Genomic DNA, 27562 nt, shown 5'->3' with positions numbered 1-27562 from the left:
ACCCAGTGTTAGATACCTCACCTATTTCCAATAAGGCTTTCCAGCAGCAATCAGATTTCCTAGCACAGGGAGCTCTGATGAGACACTGTGAAACTTTTGGCTTTGTAAACGTTTCTTGTGGTGCTTTGTATCTTCAGAAAGCATGGAGAGATTCTACTAAAGAGGTTCTTAAATTAGAAACGTGAAGCCTGCTCTTCACTGCCAAACGTACTTCCTGCAGTTGTGTAAATTAATGTCATGCTACCACAACATATTTTAATAATTGTCCTTGAGCAAGTGACACGAGGTGATTAGGCAAAATCTGAGATTTCTATGAAATTTTAAGACATGTAATTTTAAGACACTAAAATTTCATAAACCAGACTTTAATATGTATGTGTATGTGCCTTAAAGGGACAACTCACATTTGTAAAAACATCTTCTTTTGGATGTCATCTTGTAATAGAAGCAAAACTAAAGCAGGGAAAGTAGAAAAGGGAAGAAAATGCATGCAAACCTTAGATTTTTCCTGCGCTGAAAAAACACACTGCAAAAATTATACTTTGTTTGTCCTTATTTGTAAAGTCAGTTAGTTGTTTTTATTTTCAGTGGCTTTCCTCCAACATCTGTTCCCATGCACTATAGACAAGTTTTCATTTGTAGCTCTCTGTTAACTGTAGATGGTGAGCCTAATCAAGTTCTCTTATCTCAGAGCAAATGGTAAGTGAAGCGTGCACTTTTGGAATTCCAGCCTTTTAAGATGAGCAACAAACACAAACGTAAAAGTTTCTTGAAAAGGGAAGAGACAATGAAGTGAAAATGATCGGACTGCCACTTGATTCCCCTTAAAATACCGAATTTACTTGAGAACATAGCACATTGTCATACAGTGCATTACAGCAAGCATGGCTCTAAACGGCCTCGGTTCATGTGACACAAAGCACAAACATCTGTCCTCTGACACTCTCTGAATGCGACACACATTTTAAAAGTGACAATAATTATCAAAAAGCTTTCAATACAAAGTTTAAACACATTTAAGTTTCAAAAGGATACTTTGTACATTTTGGAAAAATATAACATTTACTTTACATTACTGGAACATAAGTTACATTCTTCATAGTTTGTAAGCTTCCATCGTTCGTACATTCCCTCATACGTTTTCTTTTAATAGATTATTTTCTCTGGATTGTATGTCTAGTGCAAAAGTATCGCTGTTCTGGAGAAAAGCTTGTTTCTGCATTAGTTTCCTGAAAAGTCCATTTGGATTTGCAAGGAGTTCCTCATGTTTTCCACATTCGAGAATTTTGCCCTGACCGAGGACGGCCACAAAATCAGCATTCTGAATGGTAGACAGACGGTGGGCAATGATTAGAACTGTCCTCCCTTCCATCAGCCGGTCCAGGGCTTCCTGCACTAGGTACTCATTTTCAGCATCCAAAGCACTATAAAGAAATGAAGAGCAGAAGGGGCGGAGGGAAAGGGGGTAGAGAGAAAGGGGAATATGTTATTTTAACAGCAGGTTAGCTTTTGAAACACCTGCTTCAAAGCTACGTTGCACATTACAGAGCTAGTTTGGGGAAAAATTAATTCAGCATTCCAGCTATCCTTCCACTTTGCATAAGCAAAGCTTTCAGCACAGATCTCCCTGTCAATTTATGCATTCTGGAATTTCAGTTTCTTGTGGGCAGAGAAAAATAAGAGGCTAGGTAGATTGTTCAAGGGCATGCAGCTAAAGAAAGAACACCGCCCAAATCTCTGTTCTACAGATAGATCACAAGTTTCTGTTTACTTTTTCTTACCTTGTTGCTTCATCTAAGAGAAGAATTTTGGGATTCTAAAGAAGAAAGTAAAATCGGTTACAATTACAATGGGACAAGACCTGAATATATAAAAAATACAGTGTTAGTACAGCACAGCAATTATTTCTTCAAAAGATCAGGGTGCCACTCTAAAACTACATTTAGCAAGTCCACAGGTCGAGATAGCAAAATGGAAACAGCACTTTCATCTCCAATTCTGCAAGCTAAAGAAAGAGAACACTACTAACTGGGGACTATTTCAAAGACACAACCTAGCGGCAGTGCTGTGGGAGAAGACTTTTAACGTATACTTGGCAACGCTGCAGTCAGAAGTTCAATTTCCTATTTACTACTGTCACAGGGATCTTTCATGGTGTGTCAGCTCACCGCTGCTTGGAGTTTGCCTGCTAATTTACTGTCCAGAAACAAAAAATAAGAAAAATCTACCAGATCTATCAGTATTTCAACCACAGATGTAATAAATGAGAGTTCACAAACACTGTGCAACTTCTTAATTAACAGGTGCAGTCTTACCTTGAGCAGAGCTCGAGCAATTGCAATTCGCTGCTTCTGTCCACCTGGGGAAAAAGTCAGTAAGTTGAAAGAGGAGAACAGACATGAAGTCCTTTTAACTAGAGGCTTGGGCTGAGCTGAATTAGGCACGTGCATCAGGAGGGGAATGGAAGTGATGTTAATACTGATGTTGGGCTATGTCTTGGAGAAAAAGGCTGAGTAACAACAACAACACAATTTTGGCTTCGCTCCGAAGCATCGTGATTTTAAAATCAAATAACAAATGTACCTGAAAGTAGAATGCCTTTTTCTCCAACTACAGTGTCAAACCCTTTTGGAAAATCTCTGATAAAATGAGCAGCATTTGCTATTTCAGCAACTTTCTGAATCTCCTCTGCAGTCACGGTAGATGGATCTTCTGCACCATAGGCAATATTTTCAGCAATAGAGCAGGAGAACAGAATTGGTTCCTGACAAATTCAGAAACATAACTAACATGTTACATCTGTAATTACAAGCACGTATCATCTGGATTTCAAAAAACATGAATTCTAATTATAAGACCCAGCACTAATCCATTGCATATCCCTATAAAAGAATATTCATGCTAAAGTTAGTTGAAATAGATATAAAGAAAAAACACAGAGCAATCCAAATTTTCCTAATATCAAAAAGAGCAGTCAAAATCCATTCAAAAATAGGTTGTTTTCTAACTGATAAAACATAAGCCTCAATTCCTAGTATTTAAATAAGAGTTCAGAAGAAACTATTCATTCAAACATCAGAGAACCTCCCTTCACACTTTAATGCATCACCATTTGAAATAACAATGAACCTACTCTTAATTAGCTCTACAAATTTTAACAGTATTTTGTGCAAAGCTTAAAGTAGAGCAGAGCACAGTCAGATAGGACAAATGGTGTGCAATGGGAAAATGTGTTAATAGAAGGGAAGTCTGCTCTTCCTAGAACATAAAGAAGAAACGTGCTCTAGAATGAGATCTTGTGCTAGTAACACAAGCCTAGATAAAATGAAATACATTCAAACAGAGAGATGCTAGCATGCCCAGAGGAAATTCATTTTTGTGCAGAAGCTTTTTGGCTTTTAATCAGAACATCAATCTAACAGTTAAGTGCACTGTGAATCATTTGCAGAGACAAGGCAAGGAGTCTTAAAAACAATCTGTTTGACCAGTTAAGATTGTTACTGAACATCACCCCATACTTCCCAAGTGAGGGAGTTGCTAGGAACGGGGCACTCCATGACTAAGCACCAACAGAGCTGTATTTTCATGATTTCCTAATGGAATTGTGCTTGCCAGGAAACAACACGGAACACAAGTCATTTTGCTTATGGCTGTGCAAAATGTGACTGGGCAACTGCCATTAATAGGTCACGTTGTTACACTTTGTGTTACTTTCTTCAACAGATCACAATAAACATGGAGGTACTGGTATCTATGTGACTTGCAACAGTGTTTCCCAGGCTGCATGTGCAAACTTTTCTTTTAAGCAAACACACTGTATCACTGTAATTCTGTAAGAACAGACTACAGAATAACGGGGCTAGCTCCGAATGCTCATCCTAAGAGAAAAACATTCACATCAGCAGTTAAGGTGAGATGGAGGAACTTTACTGAGAAGTAAGATTACGCAGTTCTACAAAGAAGAGAAGTGAGGCCCAGCAAGTTGCTTAGAGAAAACTATTACATTCACTTAGGAATTTTTTTCTTCCTTACCTGACTCACTGTTCCAATCTTTGTCCTGAACCATAGTGGATTTAACTGACGAATGTCAAAGCCATCAACAGTGATAGTACCTTAAAGTAAAGAAACAGCAAAGTCAGGGGTGTTCTGACTTGCACTGAAGAGGCAAAATAAACAGCTGAGAACAAGGACCCCTGGATGCACACATCCCAGGATGCTGTCAGAGCAGATCAGAGACGCAAAGCGATGCAGGCACCACCACACGCCGATCACACAGCCCAAAGGGAAGCACACTTGCACCGATGAGATGATCCCATCAGGACCTCAGTGCAGGAACCCTCAGATGTTTATAAGGCGTATCAGAGACACAAAGCATCACTTGTCAAATCAGAACAACGTGCAAAACATACCTGCGATAGGATCATACAGTCTCAGTAGAAGGGATACAATAGTTGATTTCCCTGTGCCACTCGAGCCAACCAGAGCCATCACAGAGCCAGCTGGAATGGAGAGGCTGAAATCTTTGAAAATGGATGTTTCTGGACGTGTTGGATAAGCAAACTCAACGTCCTTGAATTCTAAAGCACCTCTGAATGTGTCTTTGCCTAATGTGATTCCCTCTATATGAGGAAATAAAACAGAAACATATGAACAGATGTTAAAACCAGCTCAAACCTCCCAGAACCTACTTTATAGACAGTCAATAGAAGTTATATCTCTGCACACGAAGCCTAGGGATAGCTGGAAGCCACAACATTAGACGACAGAGGTTATGTTTCAGCCATGATTAAGTCAGTATGGTACACTGCTCGCTCCTCACTGCAATTTCAGCTTGCTCACCAACAGTGAAGCTTTAGGCTACTATAGCAACTGGGATAATATGTAACAACTTCTGGTATTTATATCTAAAGTGATTATCTGAATTTTTAAACATATTATAAGCAATTTATATTTTATCAGTTTGGAGCAATTAAATAAAATGACACAGTACTGAAGGCCAAAGTCCTCTTGCTATAGATCCGATGCAAAAAGATAAATGCTGCAAATCACTATTGCCCTTTCACTGTGCCACAAAAGTCACCTGAAACAGCCTTCCCTTTGGAGGACAGTAGATCACTTAGAACTGCCATTTAAATCATTAGCTTTTAAGAAAAAGCTAATAGATTTGTGAACAAATGGCCATTTTAAAGACTTTAAAAAGTGGAAAATATAACAAATTCAGGAGAAGGATGCATTCAAAGATCAATCAAAGGCATAATACATAGGCAACAGACCATAGAAAGTAAGGTTTCAAACTGTGAAATACCACAGCTAGCCACTATGAATGAACGACTGTCAAAATTAAAGGAACTTCTTTCTGGAGCACAGCATTTGTTACAAATAATTATCTTAATATCAGTACTAGAAAAAGCTTATAAGTAGACAAGACAAAGACATATCATTACTTCAGGCCCTGCTATATCCCAACAAGAGAGTGGTGAGGTGCTGGAACACCCAGAGAAGCTATGGGTGCTTCATCTCTGGAGGTGTTCAAGGCCAGGTTGGATGGGGCCCTGGGCAGCCTTGTCTGGTATTAAATGGGGAGGTTGGCGGCCTGCATGCAGCAGGGGGGCTGGAGTTTGATGATCCTTCAGGTCCCTTCCAACCCAAGTCATTCCATGATTCTATGAAGGTATGTCCACACAAAGTACACTAATTTGACAGTGGTGCAGTGTTCTCAACAAATAGTCTCAAGAGCTTCTGACCAGTTTTGTGAACATGGACAGCACCACAGACTCAAGTAGCGTTCAGCTAAAGCCATGTGACTCCAGACCATTCATTCTTTTTAGATGTAACCCCAGCTACAGCACATGGCAACACGCGTCCCTGATAAACAGGTAACTGGGAGAAGGAACAAAGACACCAATCAATATTCACTAGCTCTGCTGTTCATAGAACAAACTACTGATTTTGCTTCTCTTTTTCCCAGTTTTCCTCCTCTTCTCCAGGCTTTACACTTTAATGGGAGTAGCACAGAAATTGTAGAGGTAAGAGCATGGTATTTCAGGCTCCTTCCTTGACTTTAATCTATGGACACACACACATAACTTGTTAGGTAAAGCACAACAGCCTGTAAATGCCTATTTGGGAAGAGAAACTGTATGCTAGCAGTACAATTCTTAATATATCAAATTAACAAGTAATTGCTTATCTTTATTGTCAGTTCCAGTCATTGCATAGTCTATAACATTACCTGAAATACCGAAATCTGCTTCAGTACACAAAGTCTGCTACCACAAGTTCTTCCTCTACATACTGCTTGTAAAAATATCTAAAAGCTATGTGCAGGGTTGTGCTCATTTTGTGTTTGGATCACAAAAGGTGGTGAAAAAAACCCCCATCATCATTAGTTCTTGACATATGTGTTGTCACCATAAATAACTGTTTACTGAGACAAAGGTCTGCTTTCTTCATTAGTTTACAATGAAAGAACACTTAAAAGAAACTTTCTGTAAGCCTATGCAATGTGGATGACTGAGACTTCGTCCAATTTATTTTTGGCCTACACAGTAAGTATCATTTTCTGTATGTCACTATTAGTATAACTAAACAACTCAGTATTTTCAGTGGGAAAGCCAATACTACTGCTTATGCTGTTCTGATGCCAACCATAAAGTAGTCATCTGCTGAAATTATCCAAATAAAAATAAAATACAATAAATCACATCCAAATGATGATTAAATCTGCAGTCGCACCGGATCTACAAAGGACACAGCACACTGCAGTGAGCTCTAGATTGTTCCTCATGGTGTAAAGTTTATGCTAACTTCACTGATTAAGACAAAAGCATGCAGCTCTCCCTTCATCAGCCAGCTGGTGGTTACCTTTTGGACAGATGGCTTCGATTCTAAGTGCCTATCTCCATCCATTGGAAACAGTATTACTTTTCCCTGTCTACATAGAGTCTATACATATTGAAAAGTGTCCTACAGACATGTTTGCAGCTGTAAAGAGAAATGAGACAAAAAGCCAGACTGTGCCTTAGTATTAGCCAGATTAAAAACCCTGGTAATTCCAGCAGTAGGAGACAGGAGCAAATAAATAAATAACTAAATAAATTTAAGCGGAGTATTTAAAAAATAACCCTCAGAATCAACCGATTCAAAAATAAAACTCCATTCTCTATGCCACAGCTCACTCAAAAAAAATAAATCTATTATGTCTGTTGAATGCTCTTTTCTAGTCTTCTTAAAGTAACCCTTACAAAGCTCATTAACTAGAGAACCATATAAAGGTCGGAGGGTAAGTAGACAGCTCTCTTGAATTCTGCCCCATTGCATTTACTAACAGCATGCAGAGCTGGTCAAAACTTATATTTGACTTTTGATTAATGGGATACAGTTGATGAAAAAAAGAAATAGCAATTCACACCAAGTATCTTCTATAAGCAACTCACTGAACTACTTTAAGAAAGGCAAATGCTGATTTTATCCAAAATATATTCAACACTGGAGGGCACTGTCTGGCTTCCAAACACTACAACTGCAAATTGAGTTGCTGACAAAATTTTTAGTTACAAGGTCAAAAGGCAGATTTATAGATTGTGTTTGCGTATCTTCTTTCAGGGATCTGACAACTACGTGACCAAGGTACCCTTTATAAAAGCTAACGGCTCTCAAAGGCGAGCAACTTTTTCTGTAAAACTCCTGATAAAATAGATGTGCTTTCAGACACAGCAGATCTATCTTTAGGCTTAAAGCAGCCCACGAGAAAAATCATATGCGAATGACTGAATTGCCACAAAAACTGCCTGGTTTTCCTCACACTTCCATCAATGTCAAACTTGATTCATCAAAGACATTACCTCCCTTTCAAACCCTTTCCCCTCCTCTCCCCACTGTCCAGTAGCTTAAAACACTACAGCAACATCAAAAATATCACATGCCTGTAACCAGGGCCAACACCACACATGCCAGTTTAGGAGACTGCTCACACACAGAGGCCCATAACTCCCTTACCCATGGCGAATTAGGTAAGCTGTATACCAGAATGCTTCCTGCCCCTTCGAAATGGGCAGTGCTACTGGGAGGAAAAGGGTGGAAATCATTCCAAAAGCCACACCTGCTGTACCTACACATCCTATGTACTCCTAAAGATTCTCCACTTCTGCTCCACCTTTTCCTTCCTTTCATTCCTGTCATATCTCAGCCCCACTCTTATATCACAAGAGCTGAAAACGAAATTTGACACATGCTGCTGAAACGCCTCAAACTGTTTGTGCTTGCACCTTAGATTTCAAATTGATGCCTTATCAAAGAACCATATTTCACTAGACCAATGTGAATTGTCTGCAGAAACTTGAGATATTCTTAAGGTAAAACACCTGGTTTTGAAAGCTTCTTTTTTCAGACTGCTTGATTTCATAAACATTAGAGAGGTACATGGTAAGTCTTTCAGTGTAAACATGAAATACAGCCATCTCATACAGAGCTCCTCCCTCTACTTTTTCTCCCTTCTACTCTTAACTGTAAACACAATGCAAGAGAAAGTGGTGCTGACATCAAAGCAAGGAGCTAGAAATGAGCATGTCTTCAGTCAAATCACTTCCAAAGTTACAATATTTAAAGGAATATCCTGAATTAATTAAGAAGAAAAAAAAAAAAAAAAAAGGAAAAAGCAAAACAAAAAATTTGAGCATCTAAAATTTCTGGTTCAAGGAAATTTCTGGTTCAGAGTTGGGAGAAGGCTGAAAAGTTAGCACTATATCTAAGTTCTTTCTGAAAAAGATGCTTTCTGAAAAAGATACATGTAAGCAGTACCAACCTACTTCTGAAGTGTAGAGAAAATCAATCTATGAACAATAACGAAACAAGGACCCACCATTAAATGGAAGTTGGGGCTTCCTCTCAATCAGTTCCCACAGACGTCCACCAGCACCTAATCCTTTCATTAATTCAGAATAAAAGGAACTTAGACCTAAGCAAAAAGAAGAACAGCGTTATGCATCTACATCAGATGGAAGACATTAGTAGGCATCAACTTTGCACTGCACCAGCATCAAAGCATCAGATACATGCAGGGGAACTTTAACTCCAACACACTATCAGACCTGCTGGTTTGAGTCCTATTTAGTCTCAGCAGAGAGCTACCAATGACTCTTTTTTGCCACTTTTATATCTAAAAAAAATAAAATAAAAAATAAAATAAAATAAATCTGAAAATAACACAAGTGTTTTTACACACTAAGCTTGTGTATCTTCAAAATCAAAGCACGTCTTTTCCATTTACCTTTTAGCATTAAACTTTAGAGAAACAGCTTTGCATACAAGCAGCTACATTTTCAACATTTTTCAGCATAACAGAACACTCTGAATGCCCTTCACTGTCAGACAGTTTTACTGGATGACCCTAAAGGTTCCTTCCATGCCAAACGATTCTATGATTCTCTGCTTGCTGAGTCAGCCACAGGAGAGGGAGGGCACAAAACTAAAGGCTGAGCTGACTGTGCCTATGCAGAGAACTGAAAACGTAAAGCAATGTGTCTCCCAAGTCTGCATGCTTCAAAAGTTACTGGGCAAAGAAAAACCTAGGGACAAAGCATGCAAGTACTAGTGGGTCACAGCTCTTCACAGCTATGTGAACCATACTGGAACCAGCTTGACTGGAAGGTTTTCCAGTTGAAAGAAGCAGACAAACAAACCTGGAACCAAAACTGAGTATGATAAGTATATATCTTAGTAAAGAGAAGTGTATATCTGAGTATGATAGTATATATTTTATACTTACTTTATGTAACTATAAAATGTTTTACTTGTTGATTTTTTTGTATGTATTTCAAAATAGAGTTAACAATTTCAGATTCCCTGAAGACCAACAGAATAAATTCATACAGAATAAAGAAAGTTAGCCTAAAAACACATATAATGTTAAGAATGATCTCAGGAGGGCAGAAAACCCAAGGTATCCTAAAATAAGCTTACTGATATATTCTTGCAGAGCAACAAGCCCAGCACAAAGTGTAGATAGGGCTTTTCATCATGTTGTTGCAGGAGACTGTCTGAAAGCTGGCAGTAAAGGCACAAACCACAGTAAGAAGCTGTCTGCTTGGCAGAAAAAACAAACCCTCTGTAGCTTACTGCCCTGCATGAAGCTGAAGGTGTCACTCCCACACAGCCTCTTGAAACTGGGACACACACATTTGCAAATCCATAACCATTCATAAACCAGCCTGTACAATATGGACAGCAAGTACTAATGAGAACATGTTTTTAATTTTCCCAACCTCTCTTCAATTTTTGGTGGAAGACACTGGCAGCAAACTTCTGTAAACAGAACACTCACAGCAAACAAATAGAGGCAGTGTTCCAGATTACACAATGAGCTTCACAGCTCACTGCCTGAACTCCTGTATACACTGATGACAACATATACTGTGCAAAGTGTTCAGCAGACCTCTATGGTTTTAGGTGTCAAGGAAGGCAGGCACCTTGTGGCAATACACCTTTACTTTTGAGTCCCCATGAGAACGAGCTCTGTGCAGAACTATAGTCCTCTATAATCTTAAGCAGAATTTTAAAAGATAATTTTATTGGAAATAGGACTCAACAATGTGTTTTCAGTCTTTCTAATATTATTTTTCATTTATTTAATATTATTTTTTCCCATGTTTCTGAAGCTCAGGGGCTCTACTGACCAAGTGTAAATGATTCAGAGAAGACAGACTGTTGGTGGTTGGAATGAGTTCCACTGGGACTCTGATAGCTGAGGAAGCAGGCCTGTGAATTTTGTCCTCAGGCACATCTTTGTACTTTCCACAGTATCAGACTTTGTTTTAAAGAGTACAGATGAGCTGCATTGCCTTGCCAATCTATCAGAAGCAACAGACTCATTTTTAAAGAACCTTCCAACCAGTAATCAAGCTTCTAAGTACCTTATCTTCATTTTTGCCTGTACACAGCAGTGAAGACTGCTCTCCCAAAAAGATGAACAGTTTGTTTCTGGGCCTGTAGATTACTGAGTCTGAGCTTCAAGAAGTCAAGCAAGGGAAAACAAAAGGTTAGCACCAGAGTGTTCTGTTCGGCTGGCATTTTATTTAATCTTCCAGCTCAAGACACTCTTTATACTGATTTACTACTAAATTCTACATGACTTTCTAACTTGACTACATTTAAAGACAGAAACACGTGTTTTAAAAAAATAAAAAAAAACAACAACAAAACAACCCAAGCCCATAAGACTATTTCTTTGCATAACATGCCAAGTATTTTAATTTAGATCTAAAGAATATTGGAGCAATACTTATCTGTCACATGTCCACATTGAAAAAAATAATAATCTCAGTATTCAAGTATACAAAGTTTATAGTAAGTAATACATTATTTTTTTAATTAACTCTTCAGAAAAAGAGGAAAAAAAAGTATGATTTCTTAGGAAGACCATTTGGAGACTTTTTAAGAAAGCCGGATCTTCTAAACTTCTTCCTTCACACCTCTATACTGACTGTAATGCTTCCAAGTGAATAAAATCTAATTCCTTATTCCATACCTCCTATGCTTATTCCAACCCAGAAGGCATACATTAGGAATGAAGAGAGTTCACCAACTGTCATATAAGCACTGCCCATCAGTAATCCTCCTTTGTATAAGACTGAGAGGACAAGTAAGTTTCCAGAAAGGCCAGTCTAAGAAAAAAAAAGAAATGAAGGAAAATCAGACTTGTCACAGACAGGAAATATTGTTTCAGAATTTTCCTTCCACTGAAAGTTATCTACAACTTTAGAGGACTGAGTTAAATCTGAGCAAAACCAAGCTAAGCCAATAGCCGTACAGACATCCAGTGACCCTGCACTGTGCCATCCAATAAGCGTATGAAGAGCAAGTAATCCCCCCCCCCCTTTTTTTTTTTAATCCTCATTCCCTAAAATGGAATGACAAACATAGGCATAATTCAAGAAGGGTTGATAGGCTGTGATTAGGTTGCAGTTTTAGCTGGTAAACCAATTCAGTGCAAACTGTTACGGACAAACACAATCCCACTCCAGTCCATCCTTCCTTCGCATGGCTGCTCGTCGCATCAGGAAGCCAAGCATGTAAAACACCAAATGTGGGGAAGATTTCCACTAGTTTAGTTCCCTGAACAGGAGGGATGGGCTTAAATGGATAGTACAAAGGAAGGTGTGAGACAGAAAGAGAGGCTTAAACAGACTTTATCATACCAATTCATCTTGAGGTGCAGTTTCACAGAAATTTAGACTGATTAAAGTCCAATCTTCCCACAGTTTAATGTTGGTTCACTTTACCCTCAATTCATTTATTTGCAAATCTGCAAGTATCCTCATGAATTTCAAAATAATTGACACTTGGAATAGCACGGTTGGTTTCCTTTCATCAAAGCTTACTTACTGCTCCAAAGAAGCCTGCCCGAGCTAGCGCCTCTTTTTTAGCCAACTGTAGCACATAATCAACTTTATTCGTGTATTTCTCCATTTCAGCCATTTCTTGCCCAAAAGCTCGAACTGTTCTTATGTTTCCGATACGCTCTTCAGCTAACTAGATTAAAGCAAAGAAGAAAACAAATGCACACAGTCACACCATTTTGAATGTTCCTATTATGGACCATTTGAAAGTCAAACCAATATTACCATGCTCATCTCCAAGTACATTCCTTTGAATACCACTGAAAATTTTTCATGTCTTTCTCCTGACTTTTTTTTTTTTTTAATTTTATTATGCTAATTTTATTTTGCATGCCCAGGCAGTTTTAAAACAGAACTTCAAGACTACCTTGACTTCAGTGCAAACAGAGAATTAACAGGATAAAAATAGGGTTTCAAAAAATCTTGATTTAATGTGAACAATGAACATCTGAAAATTGCTATTCACAGTAACTTGCAATAGCACCATAGGGAAGGGAAAAATAAAGAATATTGCTCTCTATAGTATCATGTGACAGAAATATTGCAGTTATTTTGTGAAACAATTCCACTCCTTTAAACAAAGCAGCACCAGGAATTAATTTAGACCAACTGCCAGTGTCCCATTCTAGCTCAGTATTTTAACTTCTGAAGAGCAAAATAAAAATTGTAAAATGATCTAAACTCCAATTAGTTAGACTAAGCTGTTAGCAGACATTGTGATACCCTTACAAAAAAACAAGACCCCTTTTGGGTGAAGAAGTAGGAGATAAAAACACAATAATTGTCTTTTCCATACCGCATTCGATCTGGAAATATGAGTGAAACACTAAAATTACTCGTCTGAGTGAACTCCCACACCTCGTTTTCACACTACGAACTTCCTTTGGATACAGGATGAGAGAGGTACACAGAAGATGTCTAATCCTTCCTGGGCATAGACAATTTACAGAATTCCTACATAGGATATCCCAAGTTTATGACAGCTGGTAACAATGCCTATCTTAGCCAACCTTTCCTAATTATATTTCTATGCATTTTAATGACATTTCCCTTAGTCTGAGAGGAAATGATTGTCTTATCACTATTTATCTCCCAGCGCTTTTCAATATTTCATTGCTCTCAGCAAACACAACTAAGTCTTTTTTACAACATCCTCCTTGGAAACAAAAATTACTTCTATTTTCCTCTCAAAGATCTAAGTACATACTGAGATGCCCAGAAACTTACGTATGTAGAAAAAATTCTAGCCTCAAACATTAAGACGGAAACAAGTCAATGATTCCTTTCAGAGGTCAACTCGCTAAGTTTTCTTAAAAAAAAAAAAGAAAGAAAGAAGATATATATACAGGTGCTTCTAATCTTCTAATGGCTTACAATTCATAATCACGGTCTGAGAAAAGTGTTTTTCAAGTCCAGGTTCTAAATTACACAGATTGCTTTTTTCATAGATTTTTTTTTTCTTTAATACTCCTTCATAGCTGTAGCTTACCATCATCCTTTCCACAATGCACATTTCCTAATTCTCAAGGCCTGGTACGTCCAGGACACGTTGTATGGACAACCTTTTCCAAAGCACTGTTGTTTTTGAATTGTATGGATAAGTGTTACCAAAACTTGTATTTTGTAGTGTCCAGGTGCGACACTAAAGGCATAGCAAGGCTTAGGGCAATGAACAGTACTATTATCTTCAGAAGATCTGTAACTTCAGAAATAGTAATCTAAATACATCAGAGTAACTTTGAAGTTAATTAGAAGGGTCTGCTGCAAGATTACCTGTGTTGCTTCTGCAAGAGAATCTTGGGTCATTTTAGTAAGTTTTCGCAAGTATCTTCCATAAATCACAGCCACGATAGCCAAGGGTGGCACAACGCTCAGAACAAAAGCAGCAAGGCCAGGAGACACAAAAAACTAGAAGAAAAAGGAATGTGTCAGGGGTTTATGTTCAAATGGAAAATAACTGCAAATAACAACTGCAAATATTGCAAAAAAACTGCAATACTGAATTGTAACTTCCCTTGCCAGAGTTTTCTGAAATTAGTAAGATTGCAATTTAGTGCTGCCATGCTTTCATTTCTGATGTTTTATTTCTTCTAGACAGTATTTGGGGAATGTGTTCCATGGTTACAACAAAGGACTATAAGTCGAGAAGTCTGCATTTCATTTCCAGCTTTCTCACTGGTTTGCTGCGTGAACTTAGCCATGTGTTTTAAGCTGGCAGTCAACAGGCCTACCTGGGGATGCTGAAGGACATACGCTATCACAATATCTAAAGTGCTGTCACAGCTGTTGAATAAACAGTGTGATACAGAAACTTTGAGTAGAGAAATATCATATGGTATTTCTGGGTATCTGAGGAGCAGATGGAATCACCTGCACTCTTTGGCACTCAAGAACGGTCACAGCCTAGAACAATATAGTGTTGAAAAATGTATCACTCATAATAGCATCATCATTAGTACTCATAGGTAATTATTATTATACTACTTCTTAAAATTAGATCTTATATGTTTTCACTTCATTTTGATTTCTGTAGTTAAAACAGAAAAATCTCAAAAAAATTTAAAAACTGATTTAATTGACGCATTTTATAATTATTCTGCAATAGTCTCTATAGAGTCTTTTGATAGTCTACCTTTTAAAACTGCATAATGGCAGCATTTTTGGGCAAGATGTCTTATATAAGGTTATTCCAATTAATCTGCTGCAGAATAAACCTTAGGCTCTTTGCTTATAGACAGAAAGCTGTAATTGTTATCAGTGATGAAGTATTAAAACTTGAAAGCTTCATAGTGGGAACTGTTACCAGTTTCTAATAAAATCAGTCATGGAAGATTTTTTTTTTCCCCAATCCTTGAATTTACCATACTTTTATCTTTCATTTAAGGTAATTGCCACCAGTGAATCTTCTCTTGAATAAGTGTAACAAAATTCATGAAAACCACCAAGGGAAGTCAGACTTTTTGTAAATTAACTCACCAATGGGAAATATTAACTGATGCACTGCACCAAAGCCTTCACTCACATATTCCTACCCAAAACAGCACTAAGTGTCACGGTTTAATAATTACAAGGTTGATGGTTGGACTTAGTGCTCTTGAAGGTCTTTTCCAAGCTAGATGGTTCTAGGACTCTATCCTGTGTTTCCATAGTCCTTATGAACAAAAATACTAACACCTGTAAAAATCTTGAGCAGCAACTCTAAGTTCAGTGTTTGCTGTCTTTGCTCACCTAGGCTTTGTCCTGAGTCAAAGAACTTTAATGACTTTTACATCAGGCCCACCACATCTTATTCTACCAACAATCAATGGGACACTATCACCAGTTTTATTACATTCAGTAAGAATAGAGTTAAATTATTTGCCTACTATATTTCATTTGATAAACCAGGGAAACAAGAGCAGTTTCTCTCAAATCTTAATTTTCCTTATTATGGCTTGTAATAAACAAACAAATAAACAAGTAAATAAATAACATAAATTAAAAACATAAATAATAAATAAACATCAAGTGTCCACGGACACATCATCTATTGCAACCAGTGCATAAAGGATACTGTAGCTGTTAATAACCAGTAAAATACACTTGAATCCAAAAGGACACATACTTTCTGGTCTGAACTACATTCTCTGAAATGAAAAATTATGAAGCTACAGGAAGCAACAAGCAAGAAACAGACTGCCATACCATCATTCCAACCCCCACAGATGCCTGAGCTCCTGCTCGGAGCCCATCAGAAAGGTTTTCAGTCAAGGAACGGCCCAAGAGTGCTGTATCTGAAGATAAGCGGTTTATCAGCTCTCCCGTTCTGGTCTTGTCAAAGAAAGCAGTTTCTTGCTTCAGAATAGAGGAGAACATGGCTGTCCTCAAACGTTTCACAATTCTTTGCCCTGTCAGAAACAGAAGGCAGTCAAGCATGGCTTACAATACTTTACACACACCTACAGTGCAAAACATCACGGCGCTCAACAGCACATAACGAGTCACATTACAGAGTTTTACTATGTCACATAAGCTCTGAAATATCACACTACAGTAAATAAAAATGAACAATTATTCAGCATGCTTGTCTTTGCATTACTAATTTACCTTTGATCTGGAAAGGAAAGCTACTGATTCCTAGAGGTTTTCTTAGTCAATGCCAAGACTTTATTTCAGATTACCAGATATCCTGACCGTGAAAAAAAAAAAAGGTGACTCTCAGGTCCACTTTTTTGTTTTTACCTGCAGTCTGCATGAGGTAGACACGAGTAGCATTAGCAGCAGCACCGCATAGAAAGATTCCACTCAGCAAGGCACACAGGCTGGATAGGCTGTCAGTGAAGTCGTTGCTGGGATTTGTGTAAATGACATCAATCACTTTCCCCAGAAAGAAAGGGGCTGACATGGTAATAACGCTGGAAACTGTCAGAAAGCCAACGGCAGCTGCAAATTAACAAGGAGAAGGCAAGGAAACAAAGTCTGAATTTGCAAGATCATTAATAGTATATATGAAATAATATTTCACTTAAAATTTCCATTAAGCTTGTGAGCATGAGCACTAAATAACATTCTTTTATGTCATGTGCTGAATGAGATATTTTAAGTCCCTGTGTAAATTAATTTAGGCAAGGTACCCATTAAAATTACAGGAGAGGAGTCAACTCTTTGAAAGGGTAGATAATATCAGGACAAGAGGAAATGGTTTTAAATTGAAGGAGGGAACATTTAAGTTGGATGTCGGGGGGAAATTCTTTACAGAGAGAGTGGTGAGGTGCTGGAACAGGCTGCCCAGAGAGGCTGTGGATGCCCCGTCCCTGGAGGTGTTCAAGGGTGCCCAGGTTGGATGGGGCCCTGGGCAGCCTGGTCTAGTATTAGATATGGAGATTGGTAGCCCTGCCTGTAGCAGGGGGGATGGAGCTTGGCAATCCCTCACTCTAGTTTGGTTTGTTTTTCATTATTCATGTTTGTTACCATACTAACACTTCAAACTGTCGGTTTCTGAAATAGAAATGGACTGAATTAAAGATCTGATTTGAGAACCATCTAAAACAAGCAATTCTACCTGCAAGAAAAAGATAATACATATATGATTTACTCTTGATGGGCAAAAATTATATATGTTAGTTTTGTTTAACTCTTCACTATTGCTGGTCTGAAAGTAAAATAGCATAAGTACAAATAGAAGTCTGCTTGCTGAGGAGCAATGACTATTATCAATGCTTGAATTCCTGTTGCAAGATCACTTTGGTAGCTCTGTTTGAAGCTGTTTCACACAGCACTGGACCAAGACCGAGCCTTATGAACTTTCCCCTGCAAATAAATTTCCTGAGTCAAGGATGCAACTTGATCCTGAGAAGGCAAGCCAAGCCTGAAGGGCTGAGAGCTCGAAAAATATCCTCTTGTTCAAAAACTGAACAAACCTGATATGAAAACCACTGAACCACAACAAACAATGCCATTTATACAGCATAATTTTCAAGCAGACAGCTCCACACTGAAAGCAACCATTCATACGGTTACCATAAAACTACTTGCAGATAATGTCTTCCAAGGCAAGAAGGAACTTTATTGCAAATCCTGGAGTCATCTGAGTTTTCCTTCAATTATCCTGAGCTTCTTGTATCACTTTTATTATGATGTGAGAGCAGCTGTGCAGTGCTGTAGAGCAGAACACCCAACATCTGCCACAGATGATGCGATGTCCTTTATCACCTCCACACACATATATGGAAAGCTTCGCTTCGGTTTTACTTGAAGCAAAAATACAGCTGTGCATTTCTAATGAAGAATTCCAGGTGTGAAGAAATGCATATCCAGCATATCCAGCACCACCTGAAGCAAGTGCTTCTCCACACGCTAACTGACATCCTGGTAGGGTTCTGCACACTGCCCAAATGAGCTTGGCCACCGTGTCCAACCCATTATACGGAGTCCTTATTCACGAGCTGCATGTGGTCATTCAGCTGTTTTACACTCAGGCTACCAAGAACATTGAAGGACTCAGCGCTTTCATTTGAAGCTACAGAAAATTTACAGAGTAGAAAGCACATGATTTCCTACTGCAAACCTAGGTAACCCATGGCACAACCAGATTTAACAAGCATATTATTTAGTAGCTAGAACTTCATACAAGCAAGTGACCTCATTAACAGGCTGGCTGCAGAGGTGTATTCAGGCAGTGAAGCAGCAGGGAAAATCCAACAAATCTAGGTCATCTCCTATCAGGAAAAGCTGGTCTGTGAGACAGCAGGAGATAGTCAAAAGCATTGCTTTTGTGGGCACAGCACAGTGTTGCAGCTTGGCATCCATTAGTGCTGTCTCCTTCTCAGTTATGGATGGAACTGGACAACTATATAATGCAAACATTCAGCAAAGTAAGGGGAGTGTACAGCTAAAAGTCCCGTCTCTCTGTACAGTGGTCCAGCTTTCCTGTCTTGGATTTACCAGTCTCTCTTCCTCATTTAAACTAGTATGGATTTCACCGTAATTACCTCCAACAGCCTTAGCTGGACTAAAAATCAATGCCAGTATGTAATGCAAACTTCAGGCTACTAAGCTACTTAGAAATCAGTCAGTGGGTGATAATAATACACACAAACAATGCAGTTCTGAAAATAAAGGCTCATATCAATCAGACTGCTAATTTTCCCCCTTAAGCAGTATACACGCCTACAGTAATTTAATCACAAATCACAAGCAAAAGGAGGCTCCACAACTGAAACTCTCACTTTGATTCTAACAGCAGAACAACTACAAAATAGCACAGATGTCAAGCTGCTGAGCTGCTGTTGATTAATTAAAGAAAGAGGACTCAGCAACCATTCCTATCTCCACGCACAAAGAAGAGCTGTCACTGTGATAAGTGGCTAAAAGGAGCAGCACAAGGTGCTCAGCAAGCAGATAGGAAAACACTTTGGTGCCACTGAGTGTTGTCACTGACAAAAAAAAAAGGTCAGGGTAAACTTTATAGCATTCATTTGACACAGCCTGCTCTGTTACCCAGATTACGTCAAATAAAAGAGTGCATTTTGGAAGATATATACATATATCTATTAGAGTAAACCAGTTTTGCAGGCTATAAGATGAAAATGAAACACAAAGCAAATCAATGGATGTTACAAAACCAAGGCTACACCAGACAGACCACATAAGCAAAGACGAGGCAACCCCACTCCAGCAGCAGCAGAGAGCCCTGCTAGAAATCCTCAGCAATGTTCTGCTTGTTTGCCTACACAGAAGCCCAGACCACTGCTTCAATAGCTATAGAGATCAGCATGCTCTCTAGTAAAGCTAGGGTGGGCTTGCTTTCTAACTGTGGGTCTGCAACTACATTTCATAGCAGACTCACTCTTGGCATAGAGGATTGGCTAGCAAGTGCTAAAGGACATGCTGACAAGAAATAACCAGGCAGAGTTATCAGAGGCTTCTCTTGAGAACAGGAATGAGGTGACTCTAAAGGGTTACAATAACAGTTCTTGCATGGGCAAGAACACCACCACGAGCACCATGGAAATTTCTAATTTTGCTCTCCCCATGCACTATGCAGAAGTGTATAAAGAACTAGCCCTTCCCCCTCAAGGCTTACAAGAAATTTTAGCGCAAATACATGAAGATTTGACCTCAGATGAATTAAGACCATTCAAACTGATCAGAGATGAAGGACAGAAAAATGAGGTAACGATGATGATTGGCAGCATACAGCAACTGAACGCAGTAGCTAGCACTTCCCATTCAGAAAGGCTATAGGTGTTACCTCCCAGGATCTTTCTCATATCTTCCTGCTTTCATCTGAACACTGGGGCTGGCAGATCAGAGCTCTGGGTTTGTGAGAAGCAGCCTTGTACCGCTAGCTGAGAACACTTGTCCTTTATCAATTATCTGAGCAGCTTAAGTAAAATACACGCTTACTTCTTAAGAAACTTCCACAGGCTCATTTGGAGTGACAGCCTACTGCGATGCACATGCACAGGGATAAGGCCACACAATTATTATTTTATAGGACAAAGGCATGCTGATAAATTCCATGTTTGTTGCTTAAGTGAAGTCCATTGCTGTTTGGCAAGTCCTGGCCCACAAGGAGTTTGTTGTGAATTATACAGGAATGCTGAATGGCTGTTATCAACACCACCAAGAGGCTGTTCTGCAAAGAACTATTTCAAGATGGAATTTTCTTCTGGTGTGCACTCAAAGATTTTGTGCGTAGTTCTAGGTTTAGGTATGACTGGAGCGTTTTTCTTTTCATGTTAAATTCATACATGACATCAGGGCTGCGTCTATCATCACGTATCATGTATTATCATGCAATGCATCATTACATGTGCAAGAACAACTTTTAGAGGACATCTCCTTAGATTACTTTTAGGAGTGTAATACTATTCTCACAAAAACAAGCGTGTTCCTGACAGCACTGCCGCAAGCTGCATCCCTGGGGCATTCTGGAAAGCTGCTAGCTCTTCTTGTGGAGGTGTGTTAACTTGCAGGGGCAGTCAGTATACTGAATCTTACACCCTTTGTGATTAACATGGCTTTTTAGAGTTTGCTTTTTTTTTTTTTTTTTTAATAGGAAGATTCTATAGACAGTTTCATGCTGTTATTGCATCTGTGTGGTTTTTTGTTTCTTTTGTATTTTTATTTTCAAGGCACCAAAGAGCAATTCAGGTTTCCAAATGACAAAAAGCTGTTTTGTTTTTTTTTCTTTGGTACAACAATAGCATCGCACAACTTTAAATATCTCAAAGACAGCTCATGAAAAAGCTGGCATACTCATTTGACTGACCAGGGTCATACAACAGTATGGAGAAGTCGTCAGAGAAAACTGCAGTGGGACAGAATTAAACAAGAGACAGGTGAAACCTTTGAGGTAGCATCTCAAGAACAAGATGGGAGTCCAAGATCTGGAGGCACGGTGAGACAGCAGCAACAAACTGAACCCCAGGGCATCAGCTGGTGGCATCCCTCGTGCTCAGAACATTTCCATGATGCAACTTAGGGAAGTTTACAATCTTGAAGAATGGCTGCTTTTTGAACCATGAGGTGTTCAGGATTCACAGAAGTTATCCTCAGTAGCTCCTCACTGAGGCTCCAATGACCAAAGACTGACCTACCAGGAGTCCTTCGCTATGCAGCAACCAGGACAAGAAGAAGCCTCTGCAGGGTGGGCTGCAGAGGGTTTTCCAGAGGAGATATTTACAGAGGGAAGCGACCTTCCACACAGAGTGGTTTGAGGAAGTCTGTACAAAGGAGGAGCAAGGGAGACTGCTGCTTTGCATGGGAGGAAAGGAGGAAGAGGCAGCAAGGCATACAGACTGATTGAACGCCTGTGCAGCGCTGTGCAAAACACCTGCCTGGCAGCAACAATGGAAGCTGGGCTCAATCTGACTGCAAGGAGGTACATTTGCTTTCTCTCAAGAATTACAGAATCTCTGTTTCACAGTTGGTTATTATCAACACAAACAGGACTACATGCTGGTCCTTTTCCGATGCTCAAAAAGAGCCTGTCACAAGCTGGCCTGTTTAAGAACTCAGAGAAAACATTCTCTTTCACATCTTTCTGCCACTGTGGGAAAACCTTTGGAACTCAACAACCAAACATAAATTGCAGTTTGCCTGGGGGTGGGGTGGGGGATAGGAAAGGTTTGTTCTTCTATCCAGACTCACTACGAAAGGATGCCTCATATACCCAGGCCTGAATCCTCAAAATTTTTCCCCCTGGATTATTCAGGACAATCGACCAGTCTGCAGTTATGGATAAGCAGAGATACAGACCTTATACCAAAAAGGCAGAAAGCATTACTAAATTCTGTGCATTTACCACTGCATGGTAAACAAATAGCATAAACCACCAATCACGGACTCAGAGTGTTTCATCAATTTTTGAAAACCAGACTTCCTTCCAATGACAAAGTATTTCAAGTTTCCACTATATTTTCTCATGATATTGATTTCCCTCAGACATAAAAATCAGCCAACACCAAACATCAAATGTTGAAAAATAATCAAATAACTCCAGGTTTGCTGCAGAAGTACAGTACCTTTCTTTTTTTTTTTCCCCAACACATAAAATGCAAGCATTCAACTTGCTCCTAATCACCGACTCAGTCTTTATGTCAGACCACTATAGCAGTTTTCCTTCGATAGTCATTATTTACTTAAACAGATGTGGCAGTGAAAACATTCTCCAGGGAAATCAAATTCTAAGCCACCTGGTGATCACATTGGTCAACAGTTGCCGTTACTGCAACATCTTCACAAAATAACTTCTCTGACAGTTCACCACCAGTTTAAAATATGAAATGCAACCAACCAGCCCCCAACCATTTATTTACTTAGCGATAAAGCTACAAGGCTGCTTAACAACAAAATTAGAAGAAAAGTTGGTCGGAGACAACAGGTTGGACAACAGATTGGCCATGAGCCAGCAGTGCGTCCTGGTGGCCCAGAAGGCCAATGGGATTTTGGGGTGCATTATGAAGAGCACGGACAGCAGGTCGAGGGAGGTGATCCTCCCCCTCTGCTCTGCCCTCCTAAGGCCACATCCAGAGCACTGTGTCCACTTCTGGGCTCCCCGGTTCAAAAAAGACAGGGATCTCCTAGAAGGAGCCCAGCACAGGGCCACAAAGATGATAAAGGGCCTGGAGCATCTCCCCTACGAGGAAAGGCTGAGTGAACTGGGTCTGTTCAGCCTGCTTTAGCAGGAGGGTTAAACTCGATGATCTCTTCAGGTCCCTTCCATCCCTGTGATTCTGTGAGAGGGGGGTATTTTACCTGTTTGATTTCTTTCAACAGCAGGCTCAATGCACAAGGAAAAACAACCACTAAGTTAACCATGTACATGTCATACACACAGTAGATACAGTTGTAAAACCACCAGCATTGTCTTCAGAAAGATCAAGGTGACAGCTGAGTTGCACTAACAGAAAAGAGTGGACACAGGTTCACTTCTCAAGTCCACATAAATGTTGCTCAGAAACACCCCAGCTACTGAGCGACAGCACAGAAACAACACGATTTATGAGAGCGGGGCTCAATCCAAGTTCTGAAGAGAAGGGCATCCTGGTGCCTGCAGTCCTTGGCTTCCATCAGCTTCCCTCCCATTATGCACATTTTAGAATTAATTTGACTCAGTGTCAAGGTTTTAGTGAGTGCATGAAAACTGATCTTTTTCAGCCACATCTGCCTTTTAGTTAATTTTTAAATGGAGAGGGAAAACTATTTATTTAAAACCATGTGGATTGCCTACTGGTGTTACAATTCAAACAGCAAAGCCTGGAAGAGCAGGTTTCAAAATTAAGCCAGGTAAGCATTACTACAAGCTAAATAAACATTATTTGCCTGGTTTCATCTCCTAGAATAACTGATGTTATCAAAAATACTCACTCCCATTTCAAGTACCTGACATTAAAAATGTCAGCTTGTACAAGTATAAAGAACCAAAAGCATGATCTTCCAGTAGTAATGCTTAAAACTGATGCATTCTACATTTCTGTGTGTACCCTATACATTAAAAAAAAAAAAAAAGGACAAAGAAAAAAGTTCTTTACTACTCCAACCAAAGGAACTAGTAAATTATTAAGATGGTTTCTGAACTGCTTTTCAATGAACACACCCAAAAACTTCAGTCAGTCTTGGGTACAATACTTTGATCTTGATTTTCTTCCTTAAATTGGCTTTCTATAAGAATTGTTTTTTATAGAGAATTATTCCTTATTAAAATTATAAAAGAAAAATCTTCAGCAACCCAAAGATTTCTGATTCAAGAAAGTGCATCACCTGGCACGACTTCAAAGTACAGAAGAACGGCATGACGAACAAGGCAGCATTCTTGTAATTTCATGGCAATCCTAAACACAGGAAAAATGCTGTTGCAAAGGTTGCCCAAAGTTCTAAACTAAAACTGATGGAATAACATTTCTTGCACATCCTTAGAGAAGACCTGAGTACAAACCAATATTTCTTTCTCTACTCTACTCAGCCTGCAGTAAGAGTTGTACAGGAAAAGGACACACTTTGCTGTCGGATTAAACGTTTCAAAGCTGCTTTTGCTTACCCTGCAATTGAATAGAACCATTGTTTACTTGGAGTGTGGTTTGGATGAAGCGCAATGGACAGATTCTCACAGAGAGAAACAAGGAAGCGGGAAGAAATAAAAAGGATCATTTTGAAAAGGCATTTTTGTGGCCTCCCACACATAGTGGGATCTAATAACTTCAGTGGTGGCTATATCCTATTCCTTGGGAATTAAATTTAATTGAAGACTCCAGTTTACCTGACTTGGCTGTACAACATCTGTCAAAGAATTCCTAAAATGATTCTCTCCCGCTTTGTTAAAATCTCAGAGGTATTACAGAATTTAAATCCTCACAGTTCCACTGCACAAGAACGTGGTCACTACCAGAGTGAATTTCCACTGTAACATTTGCTCATCTTTTTAGCACTAAGAACTACGAAACACACATGTCCTGTTGAAGCTGTACCTGGCTCTAGGAGTAACTGAAGATGAAAGAGCACATTACACAAGCTGTGTTTGGACACGGCTCTCAGACATAGGGTTTGGATTTGGGGTGGTGCTGTGAGCAGCCAGGAGCTGGGCTCCATGTTCCTTGTGGGCTTCTTCCAGCTCGGGATATCCTGTTCTATGAACGATGACTTGCACAAGCCATTCAAACCCACAGACCATTATCTATCCTCAGCTTCTTCAGCCTCCCCTGACATCAACTACTCCATCATCAGTGATTGTGAATTTCAGTACACAATTACAATTCTCAAAACATCACAACCCCCGCTACATGGCGTAACAAAAAAGGTACATCACTCCATAGGGTACTGCCATACACCCATGTTGCCAGCTATAAAACCCATATAAAACCCCAAAGATCTGGGAAAGCTAAGCTAGCTTGCAGAACAAAACCTCACCAGTAAGCCTCTTCAGAGAACCCACTGCGTTTACTGGTTAAGTGTGCTTGAAGATGAAATCAAATGGTTCCCTCTAAGTTCATTGCTTCATACAGTGATACTTTGAACCTTCCTCTTTCCTCCAGAATGGAGGTCATACAGATGCTGAGTTTGTAAGGGCTAGATTTTCAGATGCAAAAGAAACAACAGAAAGCATTTAAACATATTCAGATACAAGGTCAGGGTGATTTCCTTACAATCACCTACAAGGGCATGTCTACCTGCATTTTTTATTCCTGCACTCTATAATAACCGAAGGTCTCTTCCTTGTTAGCTTTTCCATCCTCTCATTTAATTACAACTTAATATAAGTTTTGCCTTAAGCAGAGCGCCAGTGAGGATGAAAAATTTTGCATAAATTCACTTGTCTCTCAGAACTAAGACCAATGTTAAGAAGTAATCATTACATTTGCATGCTTTTTCTCCATTCTCATGATTTGCAATCAAGTTAATTAAAAAAAAAATTAAGAACAAAAACCAAACACAAACAAACATACCAGTTTGTTATCTTTAAAGAGAAAATTGCACATAGCTGATTTTTAGTGACTGTGTAGTCAATTTACTTAAAAACATCAGAAGGTGAAGGGTACTTAGGACTATTTTATAATATAATTGCAAACTACCGTACTTAAATGTAAATTAAGATCTTGGTTAGATAGCAGCCTCCAGATCACCAAATCCTTCCTTAAAACAACTGCAATTTCAGGAATTTCAATAGAAACTTGGAAGACAAGGGGCTTTCAAATGTAACCCACAACCCGGTGCAGAAAGCAATCCAAGTAAGACTGAAGCTCTATTCAACATTACAACAACTTTATCCCCTCTCCTCTGCCTTTCCCATTCATCTTTCCCTGCTTTTACTCTGCAAGCACCAAACAGCTGCATAAAGCAGGAGTTCATGGCACAGAAATACTTTTTTAACAGAACTTAATTTGGATCCAAACTATTTTGGTCACGTGATGATAACGCATAAAGTCCTGCGATCATCCAACTGTGAATAAGAACTTGCACAGAAGTATTTTACATTTCTCAACACCACCTCCTCCTCACCCAAGCCTGCCCACCCCACCTCCCCTCCCTCACACCCCAAGGAGGGTTGCAGTCAGGGACGGGATCTACCCACAAATGAAGTCTGTGCCAAGTCCTGCAGGCCCGAGGCTGACAGGAGCACACCTGCTGCCTGCCAATTCAGGTGGTTTCAAGAAAAAGGAAGCAAACAAACAACGATTTGACATGTTCCTTTCTAAGCAGCAACTAATCCTATTAACCTCAGGAGAAGCGATATCAAGACTACTTTGTATCAGCTAGCCCTCTGTCAGTGGCGTGTATTAGAGACCACGGTGCTTTACTTCATCCTAAGGAAACTAAACATAAATAAACAAATTGTTTAAGGAGCTTTTTTTTTTTCTTTAAAGTTTTTGGCAACAAATTCTCGGTTGGCACAACTCTGATGTATAAGATTGAATAAACAAACAAACAAAAACACGATCCTCATGATTCCCATTTTCTGCCTAATTCCGTGCAGTCTCAGACCCGAGTTTACTGCAAACTGCTTTAGTAGCCAGCCCAGCACACGCACAAAGGCGGGAACCAGCACCAGCCGAGTTCCCTAACTTCCCCAACTTCTGCTTTCCCTCCCTCCAGAACAAGGCAGAAGCTCAGGGCGGGGTGGGAGCCCGTCCGTAGCTTTTCACACGCACCCGGCGCTCCCAGCAAGGCCTCCCCACGGCGCTCCGGGCGGGTCGCTGCACCCGATCTCGGGCTGCTCGCGGACACGGAGCTGCCCCCGCTCCGGACTGCGCTCAGCAACGCGCCCCGCCGCCCCCTCCCCGCTCCGCCGAAGCCCCGTGGCTCGGGGCGGGAGAGCCGCGGCCGGTACCTGTCAGTCTCCAGCGCTCGGGACGCGCCAGGGCCAGCAGCCTCCTGGCCTCGAAGCGCGGCGGCCCGGCGGCGGCTCCCCGCGGCGCCGGCGGCGGTGTCGGCTCGGGGCCGGCGGCGACGCTCAAGGCGCGCGAGGCGCTGCCCGCCGCCCCGGGCTGGAAGAGGAGGCGGCAGCGCGGCGGCGGCGGCGGCGGTCGGGGCAGCGCCCCGCACCTGCCGGCCGAAGGACGCGGCGAGGAGCGGAGCCCGGCGGGCCCGCAGGCGGCCCGCGCCCAGGGGGGCGGCACCGCACGGTGCAGCAGCGGCAGCAGCCAGGGCAGGCGCGGCGCGTAGCCCGCCATGCGGCCGGCGCGGAG

At 40.2% G+C, this 27562-nt stretch overlaps 1 protein-coding gene across 1 annotated transcript; it reads right to left on the bottom strand.

The window, feature by feature from the left end:
* Nucleotides 1–818: 818 nt before the first annotated feature.
* ABCB10 (ATP binding cassette subfamily B member 10) lies at nt 819–27562 on the bottom strand. Its single transcript, XM_052684492.1, has 13 exons — nt 27205–27562; nt 16617–16817; nt 16080–16282; nt 14169–14303; nt 12382–12528; nt 11525–11660; nt 8861–8956; nt 4410–4619; nt 4033–4112; nt 2584–2764; nt 2316–2359; nt 1782–1816; nt 819–1424 (listed from the first exon to the last, which is right to left on the bottom strand). The coding sequence occupies exons 1-13, from the start codon at nt 27545–27547 to the stop codon at nt 1133–1135; spliced, it is 2103 nt and encodes a 700-aa protein (XP_052540452.1). The 5' UTR covers nt 27548–27562; the 3' UTR covers nt 819–1132.

Source organism: Tympanuchus pallidicinctus, unplaced genomic scaffold (assembly GCF_026119805.1).
Source record: "Tympanuchus pallidicinctus isolate F22 unplaced genomic scaffold, pur_lepc_1.0 scaffold1, whole genome shotgun sequence".
Classification (NCBI taxonomy): domain Eukaryota; kingdom Metazoa; phylum Chordata; class Aves; order Galliformes; family Phasianidae; genus Tympanuchus; species Tympanuchus pallidicinctus.
The sequence above is the reverse complement of the archived record's forward strand: the minus strand, read 5'-3'. Positions and strand labels throughout refer to the sequence as shown.

Bases quoted from the DNA above. Each gene is read 5' to 3' on its own strand.
- ABCB10 (XM_052684492.1), bottom strand. From the start codon at position 27,547: ATGGCGGGCTACGCGCCGCGCCTGCCCTGGCTGCTGCCGCTGCTGCAC. The intron at 11,661-12,381 runs GTAAGTAAGCTT...TTTTTTTCTTAG, and splicing joins GGGCAGGCTTCTTTGGAGCA to ACTGGCCTTTCTGGAAACTT. The intron at 8,957-11,524 runs GTATGGAATAAG...CTTTTTGCTTAG, and splicing joins GGTTGGAATAAGCATAGGAG to GTCTAAGTTCCTTTTATTCT.